This window comes from Oxyura jamaicensis, chromosome 6 (assembly GCF_011077185.1).
Source record: "Oxyura jamaicensis isolate SHBP4307 breed ruddy duck chromosome 6, BPBGC_Ojam_1.0, whole genome shotgun sequence".
NCBI classification, from domain to species: domain Eukaryota; kingdom Metazoa; phylum Chordata; class Aves; order Anseriformes; family Anatidae; genus Oxyura; species Oxyura jamaicensis.
This window is the reverse complement of record NC_048898.1, coordinates 21078842-21103969: the sequence shown is the minus strand read 5'-3', so window position 1 is coordinate 21103969 and position 25128 is coordinate 21078842. Positions and strand designations below refer to the sequence as shown.

Here is a 25128-nt window from a genome sequence, read left to right as displayed (position 1 = left end):
ATATCTGCATTAGCTCACAATGAGTGAAAGATGTGAAAAAAAATCAAAGTTCACAGAAAAGTCAACTACTGGCAAGGAAAGTATATATTTCAATCTAAAAAATTAGTTCTAGAGCCAACCACTTAATGCAGATGTCTGGGAAGTCTTGGATGTGACAAGCAGAAGACAAGCAGCACTGTCAAAGAAACCAAGTCAGGAAAGCTTGAGAGAAGAGAGGACAAGGAGAATGTCCTCTGATTCAGCTATGCACTTGCATCTTCTCTCCTCTCAGAAAGGTCATTCAGAAGAGAGGCAATTAGATTACACAGGCTGACTAATGAAAAATTATCCTAACTCACTCCATGGCACAACTAGTTGGACATTCTGTTTATTGACAATTAAGTTATTACAAGACCCAAAATAAACACTTTGCATCATTTATATTCTTGCTCCCCATCAACTTTAATGAGGTTTATCTTGGAAACACAAATACAGAAAAGGCAGCAGCATTTTTTCAAAAAGTAACAGAAAATAAAGGAGGAGTGAAGGGCAAAAGGGAGGATATCAGACTAAAAAAAAACAGCGACAAAAACACAGGATGGAGTTACTGAATGACTAACTTGATATGACCTCGTAATGCTGCCTGTTATGCTAACATGCCTTACATTATATACATGCCAATGAGCTTCCACAGTTTGACATTTTCATACAGAGGACAAGTGCAACATATACAGGAAGTCAGGGAGGTAAAACTGAAGAAAAGTGGAAAAAAATATATAAATTTGGTACACACCTTGGAATTTTAGTTCAGACATTATTTATTTATTTTCAGGTATTTATTTTCAGGTATTTTAATCTCACTGACTCAGAGCATTTTACTCCATACAAATTTACAGAACAGCACAAAAAATTTACTCAAACCACCAGCCAGCCAAAAAGCAAGAATGAAAGGACACCTAGAATATAAAGTAATAGAAATATTGTTAATAGTAATAGAAAGAGAAAATGGGGGAAAAGTACTAGTCTATATAAACTTCTTTGGGCCTTATGAAAGCCTCATAACAGACTGCGTATAAAACCATTAACCTGTTTTTGTTTTATTTTAGTGTATTTCTGAGAGAGTGGGCTTCTAAGGGGAAGGTGCAGGTGGTGCCTGCAAAGTAACTCAGCAAATATAGCAGCTGTGGGAAATACGAGGAAGTATGTTGCAGACTTACAGTATTTCTATCACTTTCCATTCAAAACTTGTTAACTCACAAAAAGTTATTCTCTATGCAATCCTTCTTTCCCCACTGCAAAAAGCAATTGCTTGCTGGAGTGATTTCTTGCACACACAGCTTGTGCATTAACCGAATGAGCTAATAGCTCTGAATCGTATAATCCAAAAGGTCTAAACAAACTTGTGAGAAAATAAAGGATAACTCTATAGCAGTAGAAAGGAACAGATTGTCATATTTGGTGAAAAACATAAATCCACTCTGAGCTACAGTGCAGCAAATAGCTTTACAGTTTTACACCAATTAGAGACCCAGAATTATGAAAAGCAACTGTAGAGAAAGTGTTACAGCAGATCCATAAATTCCTGCAGTACCCTGAGCAATATGAAGTTGAGTGCCTTCAATCTACAATGAAAGTATGGGAATACAATGCAACATCAATCTGTAAAAAGGTGGCTACTTCTCTGAAATCATTAGCTGACTCATTAGGGCAGACAAAGTGGTGGCAAGAATCACTGTAATCAGTAACATTCACAGCTAGCTAAATGATTTTCCTTACAGGGAAAGAAGGGAGGGAAGAGAGGGGAAAAAAAAAAATCAAAGTAAAGCAATTTCCAAAGAAGAAGAAAAAAAAAAAATAAATTATGTCATTTTGTAAGAGTTTTCAAGTCATTGTATTCAATGCCTATCTTGTGTAGTATGAATTCTGAAAAGTAACATGTCAGAAAGTAACATGGGAAAATTAAACTTCTACCTTGTCCTGATATTTATACTGATATATATCTCAAGCTGGCCTCAGAGGGACAATATCTTATGTCATCAGTAGTCAGTAACACAATATTCTCAAAGTAAGATACTACTTGATAAATAAAATGTGAAAGAATCAAACCCCAAAGAATACCCATTGGTATTTTTAACTCTCAATAGTATTTAACATCATTATGGTTAAGACAAGTTTTTACATTTTGTTTATTAGCATAATATTAAGTACCTATCTACCAGTACTCTCCTAAGCAATGCAACTAACAACTGCAAACGTGCTTTTCCCTGAGTTTTTTTGTTTGTTTGTTTTTTGAGAGAGGTTTCATTTTAAGACAAGGTGTTGGTAATTTTTTGCTTTGCCCATAATTAGACATTTTTCTAAATATTTTTCCTACAAATAATGAATGAGACTCTCAACAGTAGAAACAATTTCATGATAATTATATAGCATAAAAGTTATGCTAGAAATTATGCTAATTGTGCTAGAAATGTGAAGTGTTTCACAAAGTTCAATAATGATATTCTACAGCAATATGTAGACACTGTGCACTTTGCCTTTGATGAAATCATAATCGTTTTCAATAGCAAATAACCTGTCCCTCTGACATTATATTATCTCCAAATGTAATTTTCATGTTTAACTGGTGTTTTCTGTAGCAATATTACACCGCCATGCCTGCTTTAAAATAAAAAACTAATCTGTTTCTGATCTATCTACAAATAAGATGATATATAAAACAGAGAAAGGAATTTAAAAAAAAAAAAAAAAAAGACTCAACAACCCATTGAAAAAAGCAGCATTACAAGGATTACACTGGTTCAATGGTTCAATACCCTCCAGCAAAATCTTGTGTAATAGTATTGATGCAAAATAGTGCATCAATAAAGTGGAATTTATCCTAATAATTCTGGGCATGAATAATTTTCAAATGTAATAGAAGCCTGAATTATAAATTATCATTTAATTTTACCACTGGACATGTCCTGTGTTTTTAATCAGAAATATCACACTTGAATATTTCTCTTATAACTGTTCTAGTTGTAGATTTGCTCTAGTTGTAGATTTATTCATATTAAATTTCTGAACAATAACAAGTAGATTTACTGAGAAGAAAAAAAAAAGTTTAATCAGGCTAGTATTAGTACATCTTAGACATTTATACAGTAAATTATTTCATAAAACAGATTAATGTGTCTTCAGGCTTTCTACATGCAAAGTGCTGACACTGAGTAGCTTTGATGAAGAAGAACCAAAAAGACTAGTGCTGAAGAACTGACACTTTAAAAAATAAGATATTAAAAAGCATTATCTGTTGACTTAACTGAATGAGCACTTTATTTGACAAAGTTTATGACCATGTAATTTGACAAGTCTATGATGTGCATAAAATGGAACTATTTTCTGTTTAAAATGACAGGTGCATTATTACTTTGTTGCAAGACACTACATAGTTAAGCATCCATTCTTTCATTACAATTTTAATAAATAAAAGCATTCCACAATAAATAAAGAGTACAATATACGACCATCCAGACTACAAGAATACATTTTCAATTCTGGGCACACAAAGGGAATAAAAACTTACTGTCTTACAATCCAGTCAAAAAATTTTAACATGTTAAATAGCACGCTGTTGTACCCCAAACTGGAGCTTCCTTGCAAATAAGAGGAACACTGTTCTTATTGCCCCGTGTAGCTCTCTGTCAACCTGCGTATTATCCCAAAGTGATTAAAATGATTAGTGGGGATTATTTCCTTTTCTGCCTTAGCTATACTTCTTTTTTGCTTTAAGACTACAATACTAACAGTAGCTTTACCTCATTAAATGTTCTTGTCTTATTGTATTTGTCTTTATAAAGCTTTATATGAATAAATTAAACAAGAAAAATGCACAAAACCCTGGATTTTATGAAATGCAGATGACTGCAATTCATATAGGATTATTACAAACTACTTCAAAAGAATACTACTGAGATCACAAAAATCTGGAGATCTGAGAAATCCTGAGACCTGTGGTTTGAGAAATCCTGGAATGCATTTGATTGCATTTTAACCGTAGTTCAGTTTTCCTCAGTGTATGCACGGAGATTTTTTTTTCTCCAAAGAAATACTGATTCATTCAATACCTGTAACATACCTAGGCATCTCTCACTAGGCAGGAAATACGCTGTGCCACAGAACTAACAGATGCGGATAGCGTTGAAAAAAATCTTGTGTTGCAGGCTAACGTGGGATCAACCTATTTTTTCTCTGCAAGTTGAGCTTCTCCAATCTGTACTCATTCCAGCTCTATCTCTTCCCTACTTCCCCACACTAAGTTATAGCCTTGGTCTCTCCCCTCAGATTTCTAATATAACTTCAGGCTCCACTTATGCCATATCCAGAATAAAAGTGAGATAGGGTTTACTCAGTTTATTTGAGCCAATTAAATACCCATTTCTTGGTGCCAAGTTAGCACCATTAGCCTGATGAATTTTATTTTTATTTCATCGAACTTCACAAAACTCTCTCCCTAACCATTCTTTTTTGCGCCTCTTTTCAGCTCAGTTTCATAAACCAACCGGGGCTCTTTTCCACAATGATTGCTGATAATCAAATATACCATCTTTCCCCTTTTCTGGGACCTCTCATTCCCGATCAGTCCAGACTCCTATTCTCACTCCCACTCCATTTTCCCATATCCTATTTTCCTCTCTGATCCCATCTCTTTCCTTTTCTGCTTCCTCTCTTCCCAGATTCTTCTAGGAAGATTTCTGATTTTTTTTTCTTTTAAGAGGAAATCTGAGATGATGCTACCTGCCCCATAATCTATAATTTACCCAAGCATACTGATTTAATAACTGTATTAAAACACTTGAAAATGGTTGGCTCTGTACTGTTCTAGAAATTAAGATAAGAAAGTATAGTCAAAATGTCTTGAATCTGTACTTATTTATGCATCTCTCATTTCATTAGCAATCCAGGTTTCACTGTATTGCTGAGAAAGCACACCAAGTAAAGAAAGCACAGATACATCTATCTGTGTTGGGTGTACAACTTGCTATAACAGAGTTTAAACTTTGCTAAATATGTACAAAAATTACATGCAGACGTTGTAAAAGTGAGCTATCATATGCTATACATGAAACATTTCAACTGCTGAGAACACTGGGGAGAAGCACACTTTGGAAGAAAATGCATAATCATTTTTAATTTTTCCAGAGGGTAAAAGAAGTTTGTTATTTTAATTCTCAATTTTTTAAAATAGAGCAGGTGCAAAAAGAATATAACCCCCAAACCACATATGCAATTGCCACTTTTCCTCAGAGAGACAGAAGAATTGTAACATAAATGCATGGACATCTGTTTACAATGACTCAGTATTTAATTGTAGCAATAATTATGTGAACAACTGATCACATTGGAAATCAATATTATAAAATTTGGATCTCTATGTTTACTTTAGCTTTAATACTCATTACTGCAGACATCTAAAGCAAACTCTGCAGCTGCAGCATGTTTAATTCATTGAGATCTTCTCAAGGCTCTCTTACTTTTATAACTTCATAATTTTAGAGCAACATCTGCCAAAATAAGATTATAACATCCAATTTTTAAAGAGTCATAAAAATGTCTCCTTAACTGTACAAGTAAACTTCTGCAGGAACCTTCTTTCAGTGAGAGACAGTGTGGAGTAAACACTCAAACAACACAAGAAAAATGATTTTGAGACTATGACTGTTGGATAAATGTTAAACACATGTGAATATTATGTCTGTGTAATTAAATTAAGGTAATAAAATCATAGCCAGCTCTTCTTCCCAGTTGTATGTATAGGATAGCGACAGAAAAGAATCAATGCTCAGAAAACCAAACTGTCTTTGTATTAAGATAACAGTTTTTAAAAATATGGGAAGCACAGGCAACAGTCCAGACGTCTGCAATCAGTTTGGCTTCCTCAAAGCTGTTTCCATTCTCTACTGTCACAACTTCTACATGGTAGTAGTTTTCCTTGTAACCATTAGTATTGGGTTGCAGTCTCACCTTCATTTAGTTCTACATATACGTGCAAAGAAAGCCAGGGCAAGCCCTGCTTGAAGATTTAATTAAGGATTTCCCTAAACAGGAACACTTTCTGCAGGCAAATGATTAAAGACTGCAATACCAATGATAACTATTGCATACACGTGATCTTCACAGTGTGGAGGTAAGAAATCCCAGGATAAATTTCCCCTTTTGTGTTTATACCAGTTTCCTAAGGAAAACGGAACATTCTCTTTAAAATTCTGGGGAGCCTAAAGTTTTACTATTTTCATTGTAGCTGCACAGCACTTGATGTTTTGCAAAGCCAGGTCCCATTATGAATGGTGTCTTGTGAATTCACCATTCAGAGCTGTTATATAAACCTCCTCTCTAGCTATTCAAAAAATTAAGTAACATTTAATGTCATTCAAATACACACAATGCTTTTAAATGATAGATTGTCATCAGTCCTATCCAGTCTCCTGCACAGTGTCATACTTTCTCAAATATTTCTTTAACAATAAAAAACATTAAGACAGGTATTTCCTATCTTAAATTTTCGTAGGACGTAAAACTAATAACTGCTTTCTGCCCCAATGACTCTTCAAAATAACACTGAGCTTGTGACCCTCCTCTTACAGAAACCCAGCAACCTACAAGTTAGTGCAATAACTTTCATATGCTAGTAATGTAATCAATCTATTATACCCTAGGAACCTTAAGGAAACTTTTTCTTAAAAAAGCCAATTATTTACATCACTTCATTTTTCTGCCTTGAACTGCATAGAGCAATAATTGGACTGAAGTCTTTTTCTTAAATATTATTGTGAAAACAAATGGGTTTATGTAAGATAAAAATCAAGTCTGCAAGGCAAATCCAGTCCTCAGATTTTACAATCAGCTCGTGGATCTCAACAGGGAAATGGTGATCTAAATGTGCAGGAAAAAGACACTTTTTACAAGGCCACGATCCAGCCATGAAGCTGTTCCACATGACATCCCTAGAAATCTCTGACCATGGAACAGTTATAGAGAAACCTACCCACAACAGCTTCTTAGCCCCCCTCTGATTCAGACCAATTTCCCCATGCTCATTTGCATGCTCGAAAGATACTGGTTTGGGAAAATACGTCATTCAGAACTTCTCGCATGAACCAGTTGAAACTAGTTCCTGTTTTACCCAGATTCTTCTCTTATGAAATGGGAAATTACTACAGCTCAGATGCTGAGCGCAAAAGATTTCTGTCAGGCTCTTTGACTCTTAGTAACTATTGAACAGGAAATGACATCAAGAACAACTCATATACTTTGAATGAAAGGAAAAAGCAATAAATAATCCCACCACAGCTGAAACTGTGTGAAATAGCGGAAAAGATCTAGACATCATTCTTTACTGTAGCTACAAGGATTAGTTCCCATCAAAATGTAAAAACAAGCCCAAAGTAATTTATTTTCTGATAACGGGTCCTTAACTATTTAGTAATAGTATTAGTTTTCAGTTAATTTAGATAAGGGAACTTAGTTAGGAAGTAATAGTAAAAGAAAGGTTGAAAGAAGGTCAACAACCTACCTGACAGGCTACTGGGAGCCTGAGTTCAAAAAAAGTCGTTTCAATTACATTAGAGCCGGGGTCCAAGAACCTGGAGCAAACAGCCAAGCTGAGTGCCTCAGAGCTTGTGGCCCCAAAATCTGTCTGATTTTTGGAGGTTTGGACTATTTTCAAAGCTGAGATTCCCTTTGCATAACGTGTCAACATTTTGATTTACCGTCTCATTAAGAGAAAAAGCAAATTTTGAATGATTAAAATCCTTCATTAAACATTTGTTTTTTCTCATAGTTAGAGGGAAAGAGCAAAATACTGTTTGATCAAACTTTCATTAAACTGAATCAGTTTTTGCCACAGTGGTTAACTGCTTATCCTTACTGTACGTCTGCATCTGAGCCAAAATACCAGCAATAGGTACAAAACCTCATACATACTTTTCAGATTGGCTTGGCTGTGCATTTATGGCATTTCCAAGTTCCAGCCTTGGACAGTGTGCAGCCCTAGAAATTCAAATTCATAAAACACCACAGCATTTTCACCCTACTCGTACAACCTGTCCTTCAAATGCTAAAGGTTATCTATGCTGTCTTTCCTCAAAAGGAACAGAAGTTTTTGGGACAATTGTCTTCACAGTCATCAACATAGACACATCAAATACCAATGACAGGCATAGTATTGAAACAACTTTGTGTGTTGAGTTTTTTTGGAAGCTGAAGGACCTTTTCTAACCAGTGACTACACATAGAAAAGCAAAGGAAGCAGAAAGACCAGCAAATAGCTGTAGATTCATTGCAGTCTAGCTGTATATAACAAAGACTAGGCATCTGAATTTGATCTTCAGATGGATGAGCCATGAGGAATAACAAGATCAAAACAGTCTACTACTTATGAACTGCAAGCTGCAACTTCAGATAACATCCAAGGGCACAGAGACAGGGAAAAAAAAGAATGCAACATATTTATGTTCCTATGGAATTTTAAGAGTAACAACTGACAAAAAGGGTTTTCAGCAACACCACAGCTAACAGCAAGCGTCAGAATAAAACAAGTTTTTTTAAAAAAAAATCAGCTCAAAAACCAACAACAACGAACTACTTTTGTTGATGGTGATTTTTTTTTTTTTAATTTTAATTTCAGTTTACTGCTTGCAGTACAGAATCTTAGCTATATATAAAAGTGGTTGATTTTCAATTCAGCAGGAATACATAACTTACATCTTCCAGAGCTACAGCAGCTCTCTAGGTAACTCACAAAAGTCTGTCACATTCTTCTAATATAGGGGCAAGGAAAACATCTCAAACAAATCTTTTACATATCTGCTAATTTGTAGCCACCATTTTTACCACAATTCCCTGGATTTAACAATGGTATTAATAGTAAATACAGCAAATTTGATAGCATTGGAATCTACAAAAGTGGATGATATGGAGTGAAATTAAGGAGAAATGGAGACTTGGATGAGATTAATCATAGAGAAGAGGTGTGGAGGTAATGACCAGATTACAAGATAGTATATATTTGGTGGAACAAACTTCAAAGTTAAAGATGATGCTAAGTTTAAAAGCAGAGTGATAGCATTTCATACTCCAGAGAATAAAGAAGTTTTTCCTTAATGAATATTCTTTTTGAAGAAAAGCACAGACTCCAAGACAAGAGCAATTTAATGGGAGAACAGTAATTCCAATACCACATTAAGTCTCAACCATTGAAGACATTGAAACATTGAAGAGTGCAAAAATCCCATATCATAAAGCCCAGCTTCAGACACTCTCCTCAGTGCCCCTCTGCATGACAAAAATACTGTAGCTAACATCTCCTGCGGTTGGTAAAGAAGCAACAAATAAAGTTTGCTGTTCCTAAATCCTATTCCAGGTTGCTGAAACTATGAAAATGGAGAAGCACTCATACTTCAAGGACAGCTACTCCTTCAAGAACGGACAGCCTGTGACCTGCCAGTTACTCTAAAAATCACTGTAAAAATAAGTAAACGTTGTATGTGACAGTAAGTCATACATTTATTACACTGTCATGAAAGCAGATGATATTCAGCTTAAGTGTTTAGAAATAAAACAGGTCTTAGAGCTGTATCTTCCTTAGTTTGATCCACTATGATCTCTCTCCATTTTACCCAGCTAAAATGCTGTCAGGATGCTCACAGAACTTGCTAATGCTACATCATTTTTTTTTTTTTTTTAAATCATTGCAAAGAAATGTCTTTCAAATCTCAGTATGTAGCAAACTGTAATATATATACACATATAAAAACTATGGTTCAGACAGTGATCTGATGATCGCATTACATAAATATATAAATAAGAGTTTAAGCACTGGTTTCTGTTGCTCCTGATTGCATCCAGATGCAATGCATGTTCTAACCAAAAATTCTTTGTCCTGGGTTAAGGGGCTAATGACCCTGGGCCCAAGACTTAGGGGTATAAAGACAACAAGTGATGCTATGGTTTTCAGCAAAAAAATTAAAAAATATATTTTTATTCTTTATCTTTTTAAGGATAAGCCTTCAGCTTCAATTCAGCTGAATTGACTTCAATCTGACTTATGGTTAACTCAGAAAAATAAATCTCCTTTTATGATCAAAATGGCTTAGTAGCAAAAGGACATCTACTTTACCTACAGAGCATATGATTCATTCATAAATCAAGAAAGTTTTACACTGAGACTTGTATTGGCCTTTTTCATGAACACATCATGCCATTTGTAATCAGTGCAACAGCAATAATAATATCATAAGATGCTTGGAATATACAAGTTCTCTTTCTTCCTGATTGCTGATCAATGAATTCCTTCATTCCCTGAGTGTGGGAATCATCATAAGGTTTAATATCCAGCTGGTGAAAATCACAGCAACTTCATGCTTCATTGGTATATACAAATGCTGATTTGCATAACTTTAGGATACAATTCTACAGAGGCACAGATCTGAACATCCATTCACCTTGTTATGAAAATGAGGGTTGTTAGATAATTGGTCATAAATTTTTGCATCTCAGTTTTCCTACCAAAAGAAAATCCATGAAATGTCTTTTCATTTTGGAAGTGGGGGAAAAAATAATGTTAGTTTGATATCTGTACAGTATCTTCAAAAACCTACAAGTATATGAAAGTTATTCACACTGGTGGGAAAACTAAATAAATAAATAAAATCAAGGCTAAGGAATAATTTCATCATGTAACTTTGCAACAAGTCCCTGGAGGAAATATCTATTCCTTTTGTTCCCCTCTTGTAAGCTATGTAATTGATTCCTAACTGCTGTGTAAATGTTCTCTATTCCTGTCAGAATCCCTCTGGAAACACACTAAAGCAAGCAGGGTTCTCTCCTGGTGCTACCCTGTGAATATGGGATTCTCCAACATGCATCATAGTTCAGGCAGTAGGCCACAGCGCAAGCTCCAGTGCCAAAGGGCTAATAACTATTAATATAGAAGAGTAAAATATATCAATTTATTTTTCAGAATGTAGAGCAAACAAGGAAACTGTCGTCTTTTATAATGAAGGACTATCTTTTTGGTTCTTTTCCATTCTGGTATTTTAGCATTGTGAAAGCTTTCTTTTAAGTAAGATTTACTACTGCAAAGAAATGCATGTGTTCATGTACCTTATGAAATGCATAGGTTCATGTACTAATCTACATTTATGAGAAGGTACGGATAAAACATGTTTCCAAGTGCCTAACTAAATGTTTTTGAAACAAAAGCACTTGAATTACTGAAAGAAAGATTCTCTAGTTTTCGTAACTAAATTTAAAATAAATTTAATCACAACTTGGATATACATTCCCTGAAGTGGGAATCAAGTTACCAATTATTTGTCATCACTGATTCTAAAATTTGACTTGCTAACCTGATGACCCTAAAAATAAATCGACTTTGGCAGGCACACATCCCCGACTTATGATTACTGCAAATTTCTCCTCTTCTATGGGTCATCACCTCAAGCTTCACAGCTATAAACACTGTTTCTGGATTATGCAGACTCCTGACTTTATAACACACTGGGTGGCAGTGTGGAAGTCTTTTTGTTCAAAATGTCCTCTATGAGCATCTCTTCATGTAAAATTGCAAAGTTAAAAATGCAGGGGAAAAATAATCTATGAATATAAAACATTTGATTTTAATAGTAGAATACTTAGGCAGGGAGGGAGTTTCGCTCTTCCTGTTTATTGTATTGTATTTCATAACGGGTATCTGCCTTAGGCATTGTTTCCTTTCTTTGTGGAAAAATTTGTTTATTTCTGAGAATGCAGCAGAGAAAAGAACAATGTTCTGCTGTGTCAAGACATTGTCAGGACTTCTTGTTTGAAAAATTGTATGTCTATATCTGGCAGTAGGAAATAAAATTTGGAGGTAAATTTGGATGTGTCTGGGATTAAATGGGAAAAGGGAGGCTTAGATATTGTTTTGCTTGGGAGAAAAAAAAAAAAAAAAAAAAAAAAACTCCAAAGTAAACAGAGCCCACACAGAAAGGAACATTTGATTCATTCATATCATTCAAATGATATATGGACATCCTAGATTAAGGACTTTATGGTCAAGACAGTTGAAATTTGCCCTGTAGGCCTGGATTTTTTTTTCCTTTGCCCTTTGCTTCTTGTAAGGAAAACATTCTAAATCTAGCATCTGTCGTCCTACCACTAATTCTGTTTCTTCATTTTTGGGCAGTGCAGTGAAGAAATATAACTTGAGACTCCGACATGCAGAAATGGTTGAGACTCAGTTACAGCTGACATCTTTTGGAAACATGTCATGGATATACTCAGTTCTATGTATTTTGTGAAGTCCTGAGGCGGATATCCAATAGGATGAAACTCAGGCCAGATGCTGCATATAGGGATCCCTTCCAATCATTGGGTTTTTAGGGCCTTAAATCTCTCTCTGCCTCACAATTCACAGAGGGCATTGTGAAGATAAACTCATTATTTTTCTGTGAAACATCCTTATTAGCCCACTGAAATTCACATGAAACTCTCATTTTCTTTCTCAGAGGGATTTGAATTGCAAGTCAGATATAAGTCAGATATAAAGCCTAAACACAATAAAGAAAAAAGAATACTGATTGATGCTGCTCATGAATGAATAGAATGAAATTCTGCATCACTGAATGCATCACTGTTCTGGGTAAAGAAGCAGGTAATAATACTTATTTGTATCCCATGTAAGCAATTTTTGCTGCACACTCAAAAAAATAACACTGATGTTTCTTAACTGCTTTGCATTTCACAGGTGCAGTTATCCGTTACACAGCATGATATATTTAACACATATTAAACTGCAGATAAGAATATTTGCTATTTTATATTGAGTTTCTTTTATATTTAAATGCTTTCGAAATATAAAGACAAGCAGTGACATCATCCCTGAGTTCGTGAAGAAAGTTCTGCCTTGAACATGTAATTGTATATTTATCTATTAAGCAATTTAATATTTTCTTCTGAAGCATCTAGTATTGACAATTGTCGGAGACAGGATATTTGACTAAATGGATCATTAGTCTGATCATTTCCCTAGGTTTCTATGTGAACTGAGGATTCTCTAGCATCTGTGCCTGACAAGCGCAGATAGAGACATCTGAAATGGGGTGAGGGCTTAGATCACTGCTGCATCTCACAAACAATGAGAAAATACTGTAATTATGTAGAGATGTTAAAAGCAGCCTCCATTCTATAAGGAATACACAGGATAGATTAATGTAAAAATTGACATGGTACTTTTGCCTTCCCCTATAAAGACATCAATAAGCATCTTCAATATTGATTTTGCTTCTTATTAAAATGGTCTGTTACAAATACAGACATTAAGCCAGATAAATACAGAGATCAGAATATTTGCAGCCAAAAGCATTTAGACTAGAATTACTACCATTTAACCAAGACTAACAAGCCTAGCAAAACAACTCCACACAAACTTCTGAATGCAAAGATTTAAAAGCAGAATGATCGCTGATTCCCATTTGGTGTCATACCCACAGAAACTTCCTCAGAGCTGGTACCAGTTAATATTGCTTTTTTCTTTCAAGATGTCAGTACAATGCCCATTGAACTTGTGCATGTGACACAGAAATGACCTTTCATTCTGAAACAGGGCAGTAAAATACCTTTTTTGAATGCTTGCAGATGAGTTGTTCTCCATTTTGTGAAGGCTGAATTCCTTCCAAACACCAGTGTCCAACATACGTTAATTCTTAAATTTCAGAAATTACCTCAGCCATGGCAAAGCTTTCCAGACATACTTGTTGTGATTGAATCAGGCTGTAGCAGGGAAACTAAATCTTGTGAAGATGGGACTGTTTTACAGATAGGCACTCAAGCTAAAATATTTTAGATACCTTAACATCAAAAATAAACTGAAAATACATACTCAGAAATAAAAATGTGGTAACTTAATTCTGAGAACAGTACCTTTCTTTTGTCATATAAGGCATGGTTATCCAACATCATCTTCCTTTCATGAGTAGCATACCTTCGCAAATCACGTCCAAATTGCTGTAAGAGACACAACAGATAAGAGCAATTCTGTCCAACCAAAATTGTTATCTTTTATAGTAGAGTCCCAACGGCAAACCAAATAATAAATGAATATATGAAAATTATCTCTACCAAATGTCGGAACAGATGGATCATCTGAAAGAACAATATTTTGATAGTCAATGGACCATCATTTCAGTTGGCTAGTCTGAGAAAAGTTTCGTACTATAAGAGAAACCAAGGCTATATACGGTTTACTGTGGGCTCTCACAGTCTCTAGGTGAATTACCTCAACAGGTAGCAAGACCTGAGTGAAGCAAAGATAGAGTCCTTTCCTACAAAGGGCCTCACAAAGTACATTTTTAGAACAGACAACCACCTGCAGAGAAGAGAAAAGAGCTTTTAAGTAGCCAACCACTTCCTGGATAAGATGAACCCAAAATTCTACAGGAGTTGATCCAAAATCCAAGTAAATACATTTTATTATCTCAAAACTGAAAAGTGGTTGAAGTAACTCATCACCTCAGCAGGAGAATACATCAGCTGCAGTATTTTGGCTGGTCTAAAACACGCTGCTTCCAACTAACCTAGGTAGAATAGAGCGGCAATGCACCTGTACTTCTAGTCCATCAAAAAGCTCATTTAGGTTTAGGAGCTCTTCGTTATACCACATAATAATTCCCTAACAAAATGAACATCAGAGGGCAAGCATGTAGAAGAGATCACAATCTAATTCTATGTGGAGACAGATTAGTCATTTGAATTTGCAATTATATAGAATTTATTTTGAAAATATTGTGCTATTTTATGTTATACCCACTAAAAAAAGCAATTACACACTAAAATGTCTAGTATGGAAAGTAGCTATCATTTGAAGCTTTCCTTCCATATTAGAATACCACCTGAAACATTTTTAGTTCAAAGCTAATGAGTAAATTTTAATTTTTTATCATTTTTAATAATTTTACAATACTCAAAATAGAAACAATTTCCTTAATCCAAAATGAAAACTATCAAATTGTTTTCAATTTTCTATGAAAAAAAAAAAGTTCCAAATAAGAGCATTTCTTCCTCAAAATGTTAACTGTCCTGTAAAATCTTTATAATTCCATGACACTTTCCAAATCTCTTTACTCAGTAACTGCTGAAGTCACTTGTTAACACCAGTGTCATGTAAAAAGACAATGCAAAAGACTGAAAATATAGCTCTCCATTCAATGAATCTAAACACTAAGCTTCAAGGAAAACAAATGTTAACTGTTTTAGAGATAAAGCCATAAATATCAGTGAAGAGTTCATCAGCTTCAATCTAAGATCACTGGTTATGAAAAGTGATGTGTGGAGAGAAGGAACATTTTATAAAATTCCATGAATTCTGAATAGTCCTGCCAGTCTAACAATGTGTTAGCGATGCTTAGAAAAAGTAAAAAAATAAAAAATGACTGTTGTGGTTACTTACCCTGGAGCCTGTCCAGCCTAACAAAGCATATGCATATTGCTCAAACGGGGTTATGACCAGATCCACACGGATTGCCTTCCAGTCTTTGACTTCTGCCATATCAAATTTTTTTGACATATTGTAATTGCTGTTGTCTATTCTTGGCTTGTATAATTTTAAAATTGCAAAACATTTTTGAAAATGATCCATGGCATCAACTTCTCTGCTTGGTATCTGTTCCTTTACAAATGTTGATTCAATGATATCACAATACAGAAGTAAGCCCTAAAGAGAAGACATTGCTCACATTGAATTGCTGGATTGGCTTTACTGAAATTCCAGACTTTCTGGACAGTTATCTTAAAATATCTTGTAAAATGCAGTTTCAGTAAACAAAGAACTGTGAATGGCAAAATCTGGTCTAAGAAGAGACATAAAATATCCATACGTAACTTTTGGAAAAACACCAGCCAATCCTTAGAGAGAAATCTGCAGCGATAGCAGTCTGATAATGGCAATATCCTACCCTGTACCAAGGAAATAATATTTGCAATTCTTCCCCTCTATCCTTTCCCCCTAAGACTTTGTGGTTGACGTCAACAGAAATTTTGGAGTAGAGATTGATGCTTTCTCACAATGCAGACATCTAGAAAAACACATTAGTCCAGAGAACAGTCTTGCTGACAGCTTCCAAAGAGAGCATTTGCACTGTCTGTTATCTGAGATTTCCTTGTGACATGGTCTGGAGTCACCAGAGAGTTGGAATGGCCTTGCTCATGCCTTTTGTTTGAAGGGACTGCACCAAAAAAGTGTTAAATCTCAGTAGCCAGATTTTATTAAAATATAAATGTGATTTTCTTTTAAAATATTTTTTCCTTGCAGTTCAGAGTGAGAATAAAAATAGAAGTAATAGAGTATTGTAAATTCCTTCTAATCCAGAACCACAAGAAGAGCTGGGTGGAAGGGGCAGTGCTTTCCTCCAGCCTTGCTCAGTAGCCTGCAACCTTTCAACTCGTGTGGTTCCAGTAAACTATGCATTACCTCCCCCGAAGGTCCTTAGGAAAAGCATCTTTCTGTCATTCCTCATGCCCGTCTCTGTGCTTGTTCTTTGCATTTATAGGCACCTTCCAAGGCTACTGATTTCCTGGGCATTTCAGATTTACTTTACACTCACAAAGCTTCTTAGATCTTTGGGATCTAAGGGCACACGTTCCATTGCTCTCAAGTGAATATCCCCCCACCAGTCAGAAAACTTCTCACCCAAAACACAGCATCTGGAACAAGATAAGGACCAGCCTCCCTCTCTCTGCTGCCCAGCATATCCTGAATGCAAAATAAATATACAACAACAGCAAAATAAATAAGGGAAATATTATCAATCACACTGCTTCCTTCAGTTATTCTTTCAGAGTAGAAATGGAGCTTGATACAATGCTCTGTATCACTGAAACAATCTCTAGCAGGAAGACTCAGCTAGCAAAAAGATTTCACTTTCTGAGAGTGGTTGCACATGATGAAAACACTCAGATGGGTGCCTGACTCCTGGTACTCTCAACCTTAATTTAGATTTTATAGATTCATAAAATATAGGAGAGCACTGTGACTGCCTCCTCTGAGCACCAGATTACACAGAAAGCAGAGACTTCTGAGATTTGCCTTCGCAAATGGAATCCAGCTTTGTTATAAATGTTAGTAACAATAATGCATACCACTTCCTCCACAGGTTATCAAGTGTTTAATCATTATTACTAGAAGGAAAATTACTAAGCTGAATTTATTAACCATGCTTGGGCAGATGAGCTTGATAGTTTTCTCTTCAAGACCAGCGGGCCAATCAACAATTGACGGGTTGTCAGTATGTCATATATGCTTATATATTTAAGCCCCCACATTGATCAAACTCAATTGCTCAGAGAACTTCTCTCTGATAAGATGAATAGAGTATTTCCTAAAACTTCCATCATCAGGATTGTTTTATGTCCTTGGATCAAAGTTTATCTCAACTCTGAAGTCCCTCAAATGTTTACACATCCTCCTTCCTCTTGTCTAGTATTTTTTATTTTGGTCTCACCTTAAAAAAAAAATGGCCAAGAATACTTCCCGACTTTTAGTTAACATATCACTTAATATAGGATAAAGAATAATAATATTAGCTTCTTTTTTGTTGTTTTGTTTTGTTTTTCTTTTTTAAATATGCAATATTGAACTGGGATCGTGTAGTAGTTTTCTTTCATGGTTATCAATAGCTAATTATAATGTTCTTCATGTCAGGCCTCTTCAAACACAGGTAACAATACACTGATTTTTGGAAGTGTATCTCCATATTAAACACCAAATTTAAAAATATGTTATTTTGATTTTCTTTTTGATAATATATCACAAATTGTTAACTTTATGTGGTAACATTAAATAGCTTAGAAAATAGTTTACAGCAATAACATTATTATTATTACTATCACATTACTATATCAGATGTACAATTCTGGCAAAAAATAAAAATAAAATAAAATAAAAACAGTTAACAAGATATAATTTCTATGAGGAGACACTGATAGGTATTGTTCTATTTTCAGCTTCCAGTTTTGCTTCATGTTTTTTTTTTTTCTTTTTTTTGATGATAGTTCCACATTAACAATCCCATTATTTTGCTAGGGATCACTCACAAGCTGTTTTATGGGTCACTGGGCCAGCCCTTTTCATGATAACTATTTGCTTTTCATTGACATTTCTTCTCTTCTTTGGAATTTTTTCTGAGTTGAAGACTGTTATAAACTAATCTGAGAAAACTCCTTATGTAGCTCCTTCTCAGATTACTCGTTTCCTAGTCTGCTGATTTGAAAATGCTTAATTTTAGCAGGTGTTCTCTCACATCCATCATTAAAACAGCTAGTGATTTTTTCTTGATTTTACCCCAATGTCACAAGGCACTGATGCTTACAATTTCCAAATATAAACTCAAAACAGCTGTTGAATGTTAATGCATAATTGCTTCTAATCTCACCCACTCTTACTGACAAACTATGCCTGACTTCAGGTTAATTCTTTTTTAAATCTTTTTGTTGTTGTTGTTTTTAATGAAATTTTTAAAAAAATTCTTTTGATCTCATTGATCATTGACAGTTAATTGATGGCTTCAAACCTTTATTGAGCACTGACATTCTTCCCATTCTCTGTAAAAGCTTTTAGCCTCTTCATCAGTGTTTTCACACCTCTTACTCATTTTTCCTTTCTTGTCTTTGAGATTTGGGATATCACATAGCATATCCCAGAAGAAATCCAAATAATTTATTTCCTAACAACTACAGTAGGCTTTGCTAAAGTGGCCTTTTTATTGTTCCAGGTACCTACATTTCCCACACCCATATGATGATTGTAGGTAATGTGTTCAGATCACTAGTTTTGCACATTTACCTTAGTCTATATCAATGCTTCTTTGCTCTAACAAAATTGAAATCTCTTGGTGCAAAGAATTAAGAATTAAAGCCCATCTTTCTTAGGTGGACTACAAAAGGTACGGAATTCCTACTGTAGGTGGGTGTTCTTAGTAGGATTTTTGTTCCTGACACCCTGATAAATCTAGGAAGATAATAACAGACTGCAGTGGCTTCTCCCTTCACAGACAAGCACCTAGCGAGTGTCTTGTCTCAGCGAGATCTGCGGACACGCACCCTTGGCCATCAGTAACTATTCCTTGGATTTTAAACCTGCAAGCTCTTGAAGAGATATGATTATGTATTATTACCTGTGTGTCTGCAATAGATAAAATGGCATTGATATAAAATGCTCAGGCTTTTTAAGACATCTTTTGGATGATCTCTTCTGCATCAGCTTTGCTTAGTTTTCAGAGTCATTTTTTCAGCTTCCTACTCATTACAGAAATATACAGTTGTAAATGTAAACAGAGTAAATTTTAGTAAATTTGATGTGAGAGTCTTTGCTGTACTACACACACTAAAAATGTTCCCTTTACCTAAGAATTATTCTGGATACCAGACCTACCAAAGGTCCTACCTTTGAGTTCTCCCAGCTGCTTTAGAAGTACAAATTCCATCTATTTAAACCACAACATTTAAAGGCAGAGTTTTTAAAGAGTTTTCTCTTAAAACTCTTTCTATTGCAATGTTTAGGAACTTCAAGGCAATGCTCCTTGGGGCACCTGATTTTTAGCATCAAGCACATTATGAAGCAGTTACAACAAATCAGTACTGGAGATTTCCTATTGCTGTTTTCCCTTGCTGAATGGGCCACATCTTATACTTGAATACATTTTAAGTATTTGCAGATGGTCATGGTTAGCAAATGTGAAAGATATTTAGGAAAGATAATTTAGAACTATATATCTCTGGGTTATCTTGTAGTGTTTTTTTCAGTGTTTATTGGCTGGGCAACTTCTAAAGCTGATAGAAAGAGCATAAGATGAAGTACCGTGCTGTAAATATGCATTTCAACCCTTTAAAAAATTGCAATTAGGCAACAATTACACAAGTGCTGAGTCCAACAAACAGTTGAAACCAAAAACAGACTCAAAGCCAGGATACTGCTTTTAAATAGCAGCCAAAGCCTAGGTCATATTCATTGTGATAATGTTTCCAATTAATCTGATTTGATAGAGCACTGGACATCACTGTCACCCCATAAAGTACAGTTGAAACAGCACTTCTATACATTTTGAAGAAGTATGACTTGAAGAGGCAGTCAGCTATGAAGTTTGCATGAAGTGTTTTCTACTGCTAGCTAAAAAATGCAGCCTTCACCTTAGTCTATGTCAGGGAATCTGCAGCTGTTTGCAAGTTTCCATTTGATCTACACAACATAAACCGTCGTAGACCTTGTTTATGCAGTCAAGTTTTAAAATGTGGGCATTTTCATGTCTCAAATTTACAACATCATCAAAATCAAATGTATTTTTTTTAGTTATGTCAATACCCAAAGAATTTCCCCCTTTTAAAATGGTAATGCACGTTCACTTAAATAGACTGAATACTGGCACATCAAAAATATTGATATTGGAGTAAATATTTGATCAAATTGGGGAAAAGTGTGAATTTTGAGAAGAATATGTAAACAATAGCTGAAGAATCAAATATGGTCTTTAGCATTCTTTGTTACTTTTAATTAAATGAAATGCTATCCCATTTTTAATGTTACAAGAAGTCATTATTCCTAAGTATTGGTAGCTGGTTAATTCTGTTAAAGCAGAGTAATACTATTTTATATCAAATGCAAATGTAATACAATATGTTCTTCTGAAATATATATATCCTGTTGTTCTTAATTTCCTTCTAAGATGTTTTACTGAAGTGGAACAGTATTATTTTCACTGAAATACCTATAGCTAAACTGAAATAGGATGTAGGCGTGTTAGTTCAAGGTTGCAACCCAGAAAAATCCCTACCTAGGTGAGACAAATGGAATTCTATAAAGTTGAACAACTCAAGTAACTGATGCCTGGAAGCAGTCAATGCCATTAGAGTGAGGAATCATTAGGAAATGGCATCAAAGGCTTGATCAGCAATACAAAACTTTACAGCTGCTGCCTAATCATACAGCTGCCTTGGTCCCTTTGATGACATTTTTTTCATCTTGAAGTTCCCCATACAGCAGAATGATCTAATTCTGGGCATGTCCTGAACAGACTGGTTTTGACAGGAATAGTACAGCCCAGCACCAGAGTTCAGGAATGATGTTTCCCTCTTTCCATGCCACGAGCATTTGCACTGGTGAGTGACAAGAATTGATGGATAGGTATGGACATATATGTACACACACAAACATATTTACCCACATATAGATAGACAGTACACACCAGAAAAATCAGACTTCGTAAGAACTGCCACTGCTGCCAGGATCTTACTTAAGACGTACAAGGAAGTGGAACACTTCTGCCTACTTTATGCAATAACCCCTGAGCCAGGACAATCATATTCAGCCCCATTCTCTGCCTAAGGGGTTTAAGCCAAGTTCTCTCAAGTCCCACCAAAGTACTAGAGCCAGCATGCACTAGTTTATTTTAGGTAAGAATGTCCTCATCTCCTGCTGAAATTGAGCCAAAATGCAACAAATAAAATAAATAAAATAAAATAAAACAAAAATGTAAAAGGTGGGGCAACATTTGCTTACAAAGGAATGAATACAGGCCTGCATCCTTATAAGCAGAGCAAGCATTCATCTGAAAGAAATAAGCTCTTTGTTCCAGCCTCACAACTGTTTCTGTATCTAGTCTTAGAAACAGGTTTTGTTACTACTAAAATCCATCTGTCACTCAATAATGAAAGTGCTGCTGTTCTGTGAACCCTGTTTACAAAAAAAAAAAAAAAAAAAAAAAAAAAAAAAAATCTATTTCCAGCAATGAAACAGCCAGACTAGTTACTTGTTCATCACCATACACCTCAATGGGACTTCAAGCCTTCCTTTTCTTGACACGTTCATCTCAGCAAGACTGAATGGTAGAGTTTAACCCAGACCACTAAACCAGACCACAAAATGTTAGAATAAGTAAGCGTAGGAAGGCACCAATATTTTCCTAAAAGCTGAGAGAAAAATGAAATGGCAATGTGGGCTAATGCAACATTATACTTTCATGAATATGAAAGAAAAAAAGAATGGAGAGTACAGGAATGCCTGCAGTAATGGCATCTCTTCCTCTGTTGATGGTACATATCTAACAGGAACAGTGCTAAATATAGCTATGTAGTTTTTTATCAAAAGATAACCCCCCCTTGATACAGTATGTGAATGAAACTGCATTGACACAGATGGCTCAGCCTGTTTGCCCATGGACTTCCAAGCTCTAACCCATGGAGGAAGTAATTTCTTACTTTATGAAGTTTCCTGGAATCATTAAAACCATAACCTGTGTACTGCATTGCAGCTTTTCCATTTAGCCATTCTTCTTTGAAGTTCAGGGGAGACTTTGTGTTCTCTGTTCCTCAGTCCATTTATCCCTGATGCTGTTGCATTAAAGAGCATGATGGTGTTGATTTAACCACTTAATTTTTCAACACCTTTCAATGGAAGGATCTTGTTACATTAAACTTTTGGCTAAGAAAAAGGCCCTTTTAAACTATTTAAATAAGGATGGGGTTCATAGTTTAGAAGTTAAATACTGCAGAATTCTTCACTAAGAGCTGTTGAAAGGAAGTCAACATCATGACCTCAGTGACATTCTTTGATGAATCTGGGCTTTGAAGCAGTAGCACAAAAGTGGAAAGCTGTGAAACAACTGACAGGTGTACAGTCAAAAATATAAAAGTGCTTTAGGTTCTTTTTCTTTTTTTTCCCTTTCCCCTTAGATATCAAAGGTAATAAAAAAGCAAGAGGAGTATAATTCCTCTTTTTCTTTTTGTATTTTCATTTTGCTAGCAGTTAATTTTTTTAGTAGTGAGAGTAAAAGCCTTCATATTACCATGACCACAGTAGAGAGGCTGTGTAACAAGTGTTATAAGCCACAAAAATTCTGGAGAAATAACAAAACACAGAAAATCTTTGTTTGTAGCTTTAAACAATCCCCAGCTTGCTTGGATTTGGTTGCTACTTCCACTGTGCATCTCCCCTTCTGACATTTTCTTCATGCTGGGAGATCTCTAGAGGAATCCTAATCTTTTCATCAAACCCTTGGCCACACTTGACCTCCTGCACTCTTCTCTGCACTCAATTCTTCCAAATTTTATTCCTTGACAAAAAAAAAAAAAAAAAAAAAAAAAAAAATTATTTTCTCTTTCTTTCCTTTCAATTCCATTTAATGAAAACAACTCAGGGTGACCTGAAAAGCTTCTGCAGTTGCCAGACTTCTCAGATCTCAGCCATTGTTCTCATTACTGTAAGTGAAGTGTGATGGAATGGGAGAAGGAATGAAAGGCTGCACCCAGGGACAGGCTCTAGATTCACGCTGTTGTCACTTTTCCTTTCTGCTGTGTGGTAATAAACAGTTTTGGAGGACATGCACATGCCTTCCCAGAGGTTCAAATCTGCTTAAGAAAGAAAAAGGACAGCTTCCAAGAAGAAATGCAGCTTTGCTCAGAATAAAGGGAGTGGGATGAGTGAGAAAGAAGCTTTACATAAATAATAAAAAGATAAAAATAGAATTGATCCTCAGCACTCATTAATTGCCACAGCTTCATTGCTTTTCTGTGGAGTATGATAAAGTATACCTGCTAGCAGTCTACTTCAATATATATACTTTGCAAGCAGAATTATCACAGAAATCAGAGAAATCTATAAATTTAGTAATAATCTGTTAATGTTTTGCATACCAAGTCAGCCAAAAGAAGAGAAATTCATCCAGGATTGTGTTTTATCAGGAAAGAACAAGTTTGATGCCCTGCCATTAAGCCAGTAGAAAGATTTTGACCACCTCTAAAATAGATCGGTTCTTCATAAAATCAGGTAAGTTTTTGCATGTTTGCAGAATATCACCTCAGACAAAGTGCTGATTTTTTTTCACATGTTGAAATGTACTCAAATACTTTGAACAGTACAGGAAGTAAACATTGAAAAATATCTTAGCTGGCCTGATAGGTGGCGGGGGGGGGGGAAGGCTTATCTTTCCTTACATACAATATTTCTGACCCAGGAATATTTTGAGGTACCTGCACCTATTATAATTTAAAATCTTCTAACTTTAATGTTGCTTGGAACTGAAGAAGGTTGAATACAACAACAAACCTCAGACGAACAATTCTTCTGCAAAATGTGTCCACACATAAAAACCCAGACATCAAGGAGGACTACATCAATTTTTACTGTATTCCAATGGAAACCAGGAAAAGTGTTAATCTATGGGCTGAAAGGAAAACAGAATTCCAGGTGTTTTGTACCCAAGCTAACATCACACTATGGTGTCACAGAAGTTCACTATACTTAAAGCTGGACCTCCCCAAAGTAAAAGCATTAACTTGGGGGAAACTACTCCCATCTCAAGGAGAAACTAAAAAATACTGTTCTGTTTCAAAGTATAACAGCTTTTCTGTGTCACCCAAAACTCCATTTAACCTACTTACCTCTGATCAGTTGCAGATTCTTAGAGGAGAATATAATAGTGTGTGCAGAGCACCCCTGACATAACCTTCAACTTTAGCATTCAGAGCTGGAACACCTAATTCATCATGATTAATAATGAAATAGAACAACATGCAATTTCAAAATAGTGAAATCTTCTGTGAAAAGGAGTCAACAGTCTTTAACCACTACATAGGCTTAATTCCATGCTGTTAGAAAGTCTTTTTTTTTTTTTTTTTAGCCAAATAATAAGTCCATACCTGCTTTTTCCATGAGTCAACAACTTTATGCAGAAGTTCATCATCTTCTCTTGGTCCTGGATTGGTGATCAAAAAATCAATATCATGTCCAATCTTCTTACCCCTACAAATAATAAATAACAAGAACAATAAAAGTTCTTGCTGAATTTCATGCTCTTTTCAAAGATAATATTTTTTTGCTGCATTATAAAAAGAGCTTGCAGCATAAAGTGATAGCAATATTTCTTGAAATACAATCAAAATATAATCTTCTATTTCTTTTATCAGGTCTGTCAGCGTTCTTTGTTAAGTAATAATTTAAATTTTTGATGTATTTTCTCAGTTGTTCAGCTAGATACCGCAGATCCATTTGGTGATGTTAAATCTCTTTCTTCTCCTTAAGTCTCAGGAAATAAGGTTTCAGTCTTTGGATAAAAAAAAAAAAAAAAAAAAAAAAAAAAAAAAAAA

At 35.2% G+C, this 25128-nt stretch overlaps 1 protein-coding gene across 7 annotated transcripts in view; it reads right to left on the bottom strand.

The window, feature by feature from the left end:
- DNTT (DNA nucleotidylexotransferase) overlaps window positions 1-25128 on the bottom strand; it is a 112873-nt gene that overhangs the window by 24468 nt on the left and 63277 nt on the right. For 5 of the 7 annotated variants that reach the window (XM_035330394.1, XM_035330395.1, XM_035330393.1 and 2 more), the window contains 3 exons: window positions 24682-24784; window positions 15446-15709; window positions 13921-14004 (listed from right to left, as the gene is read on the bottom strand). In XM_035330394.1, the coding sequence (XP_035186285.1) occupies window positions 13921-14004; window positions 15446-15709; window positions 24682-24784 (451 nt within the window). The remainder of the gene's footprint in view (window positions 1-13920; window positions 14005-15445; window positions 15710-24681; window positions 24785-25128) is intronic. The other 2 variants (XM_035330397.1, XM_035330396.1) reach the window with 1 other exon arrangement.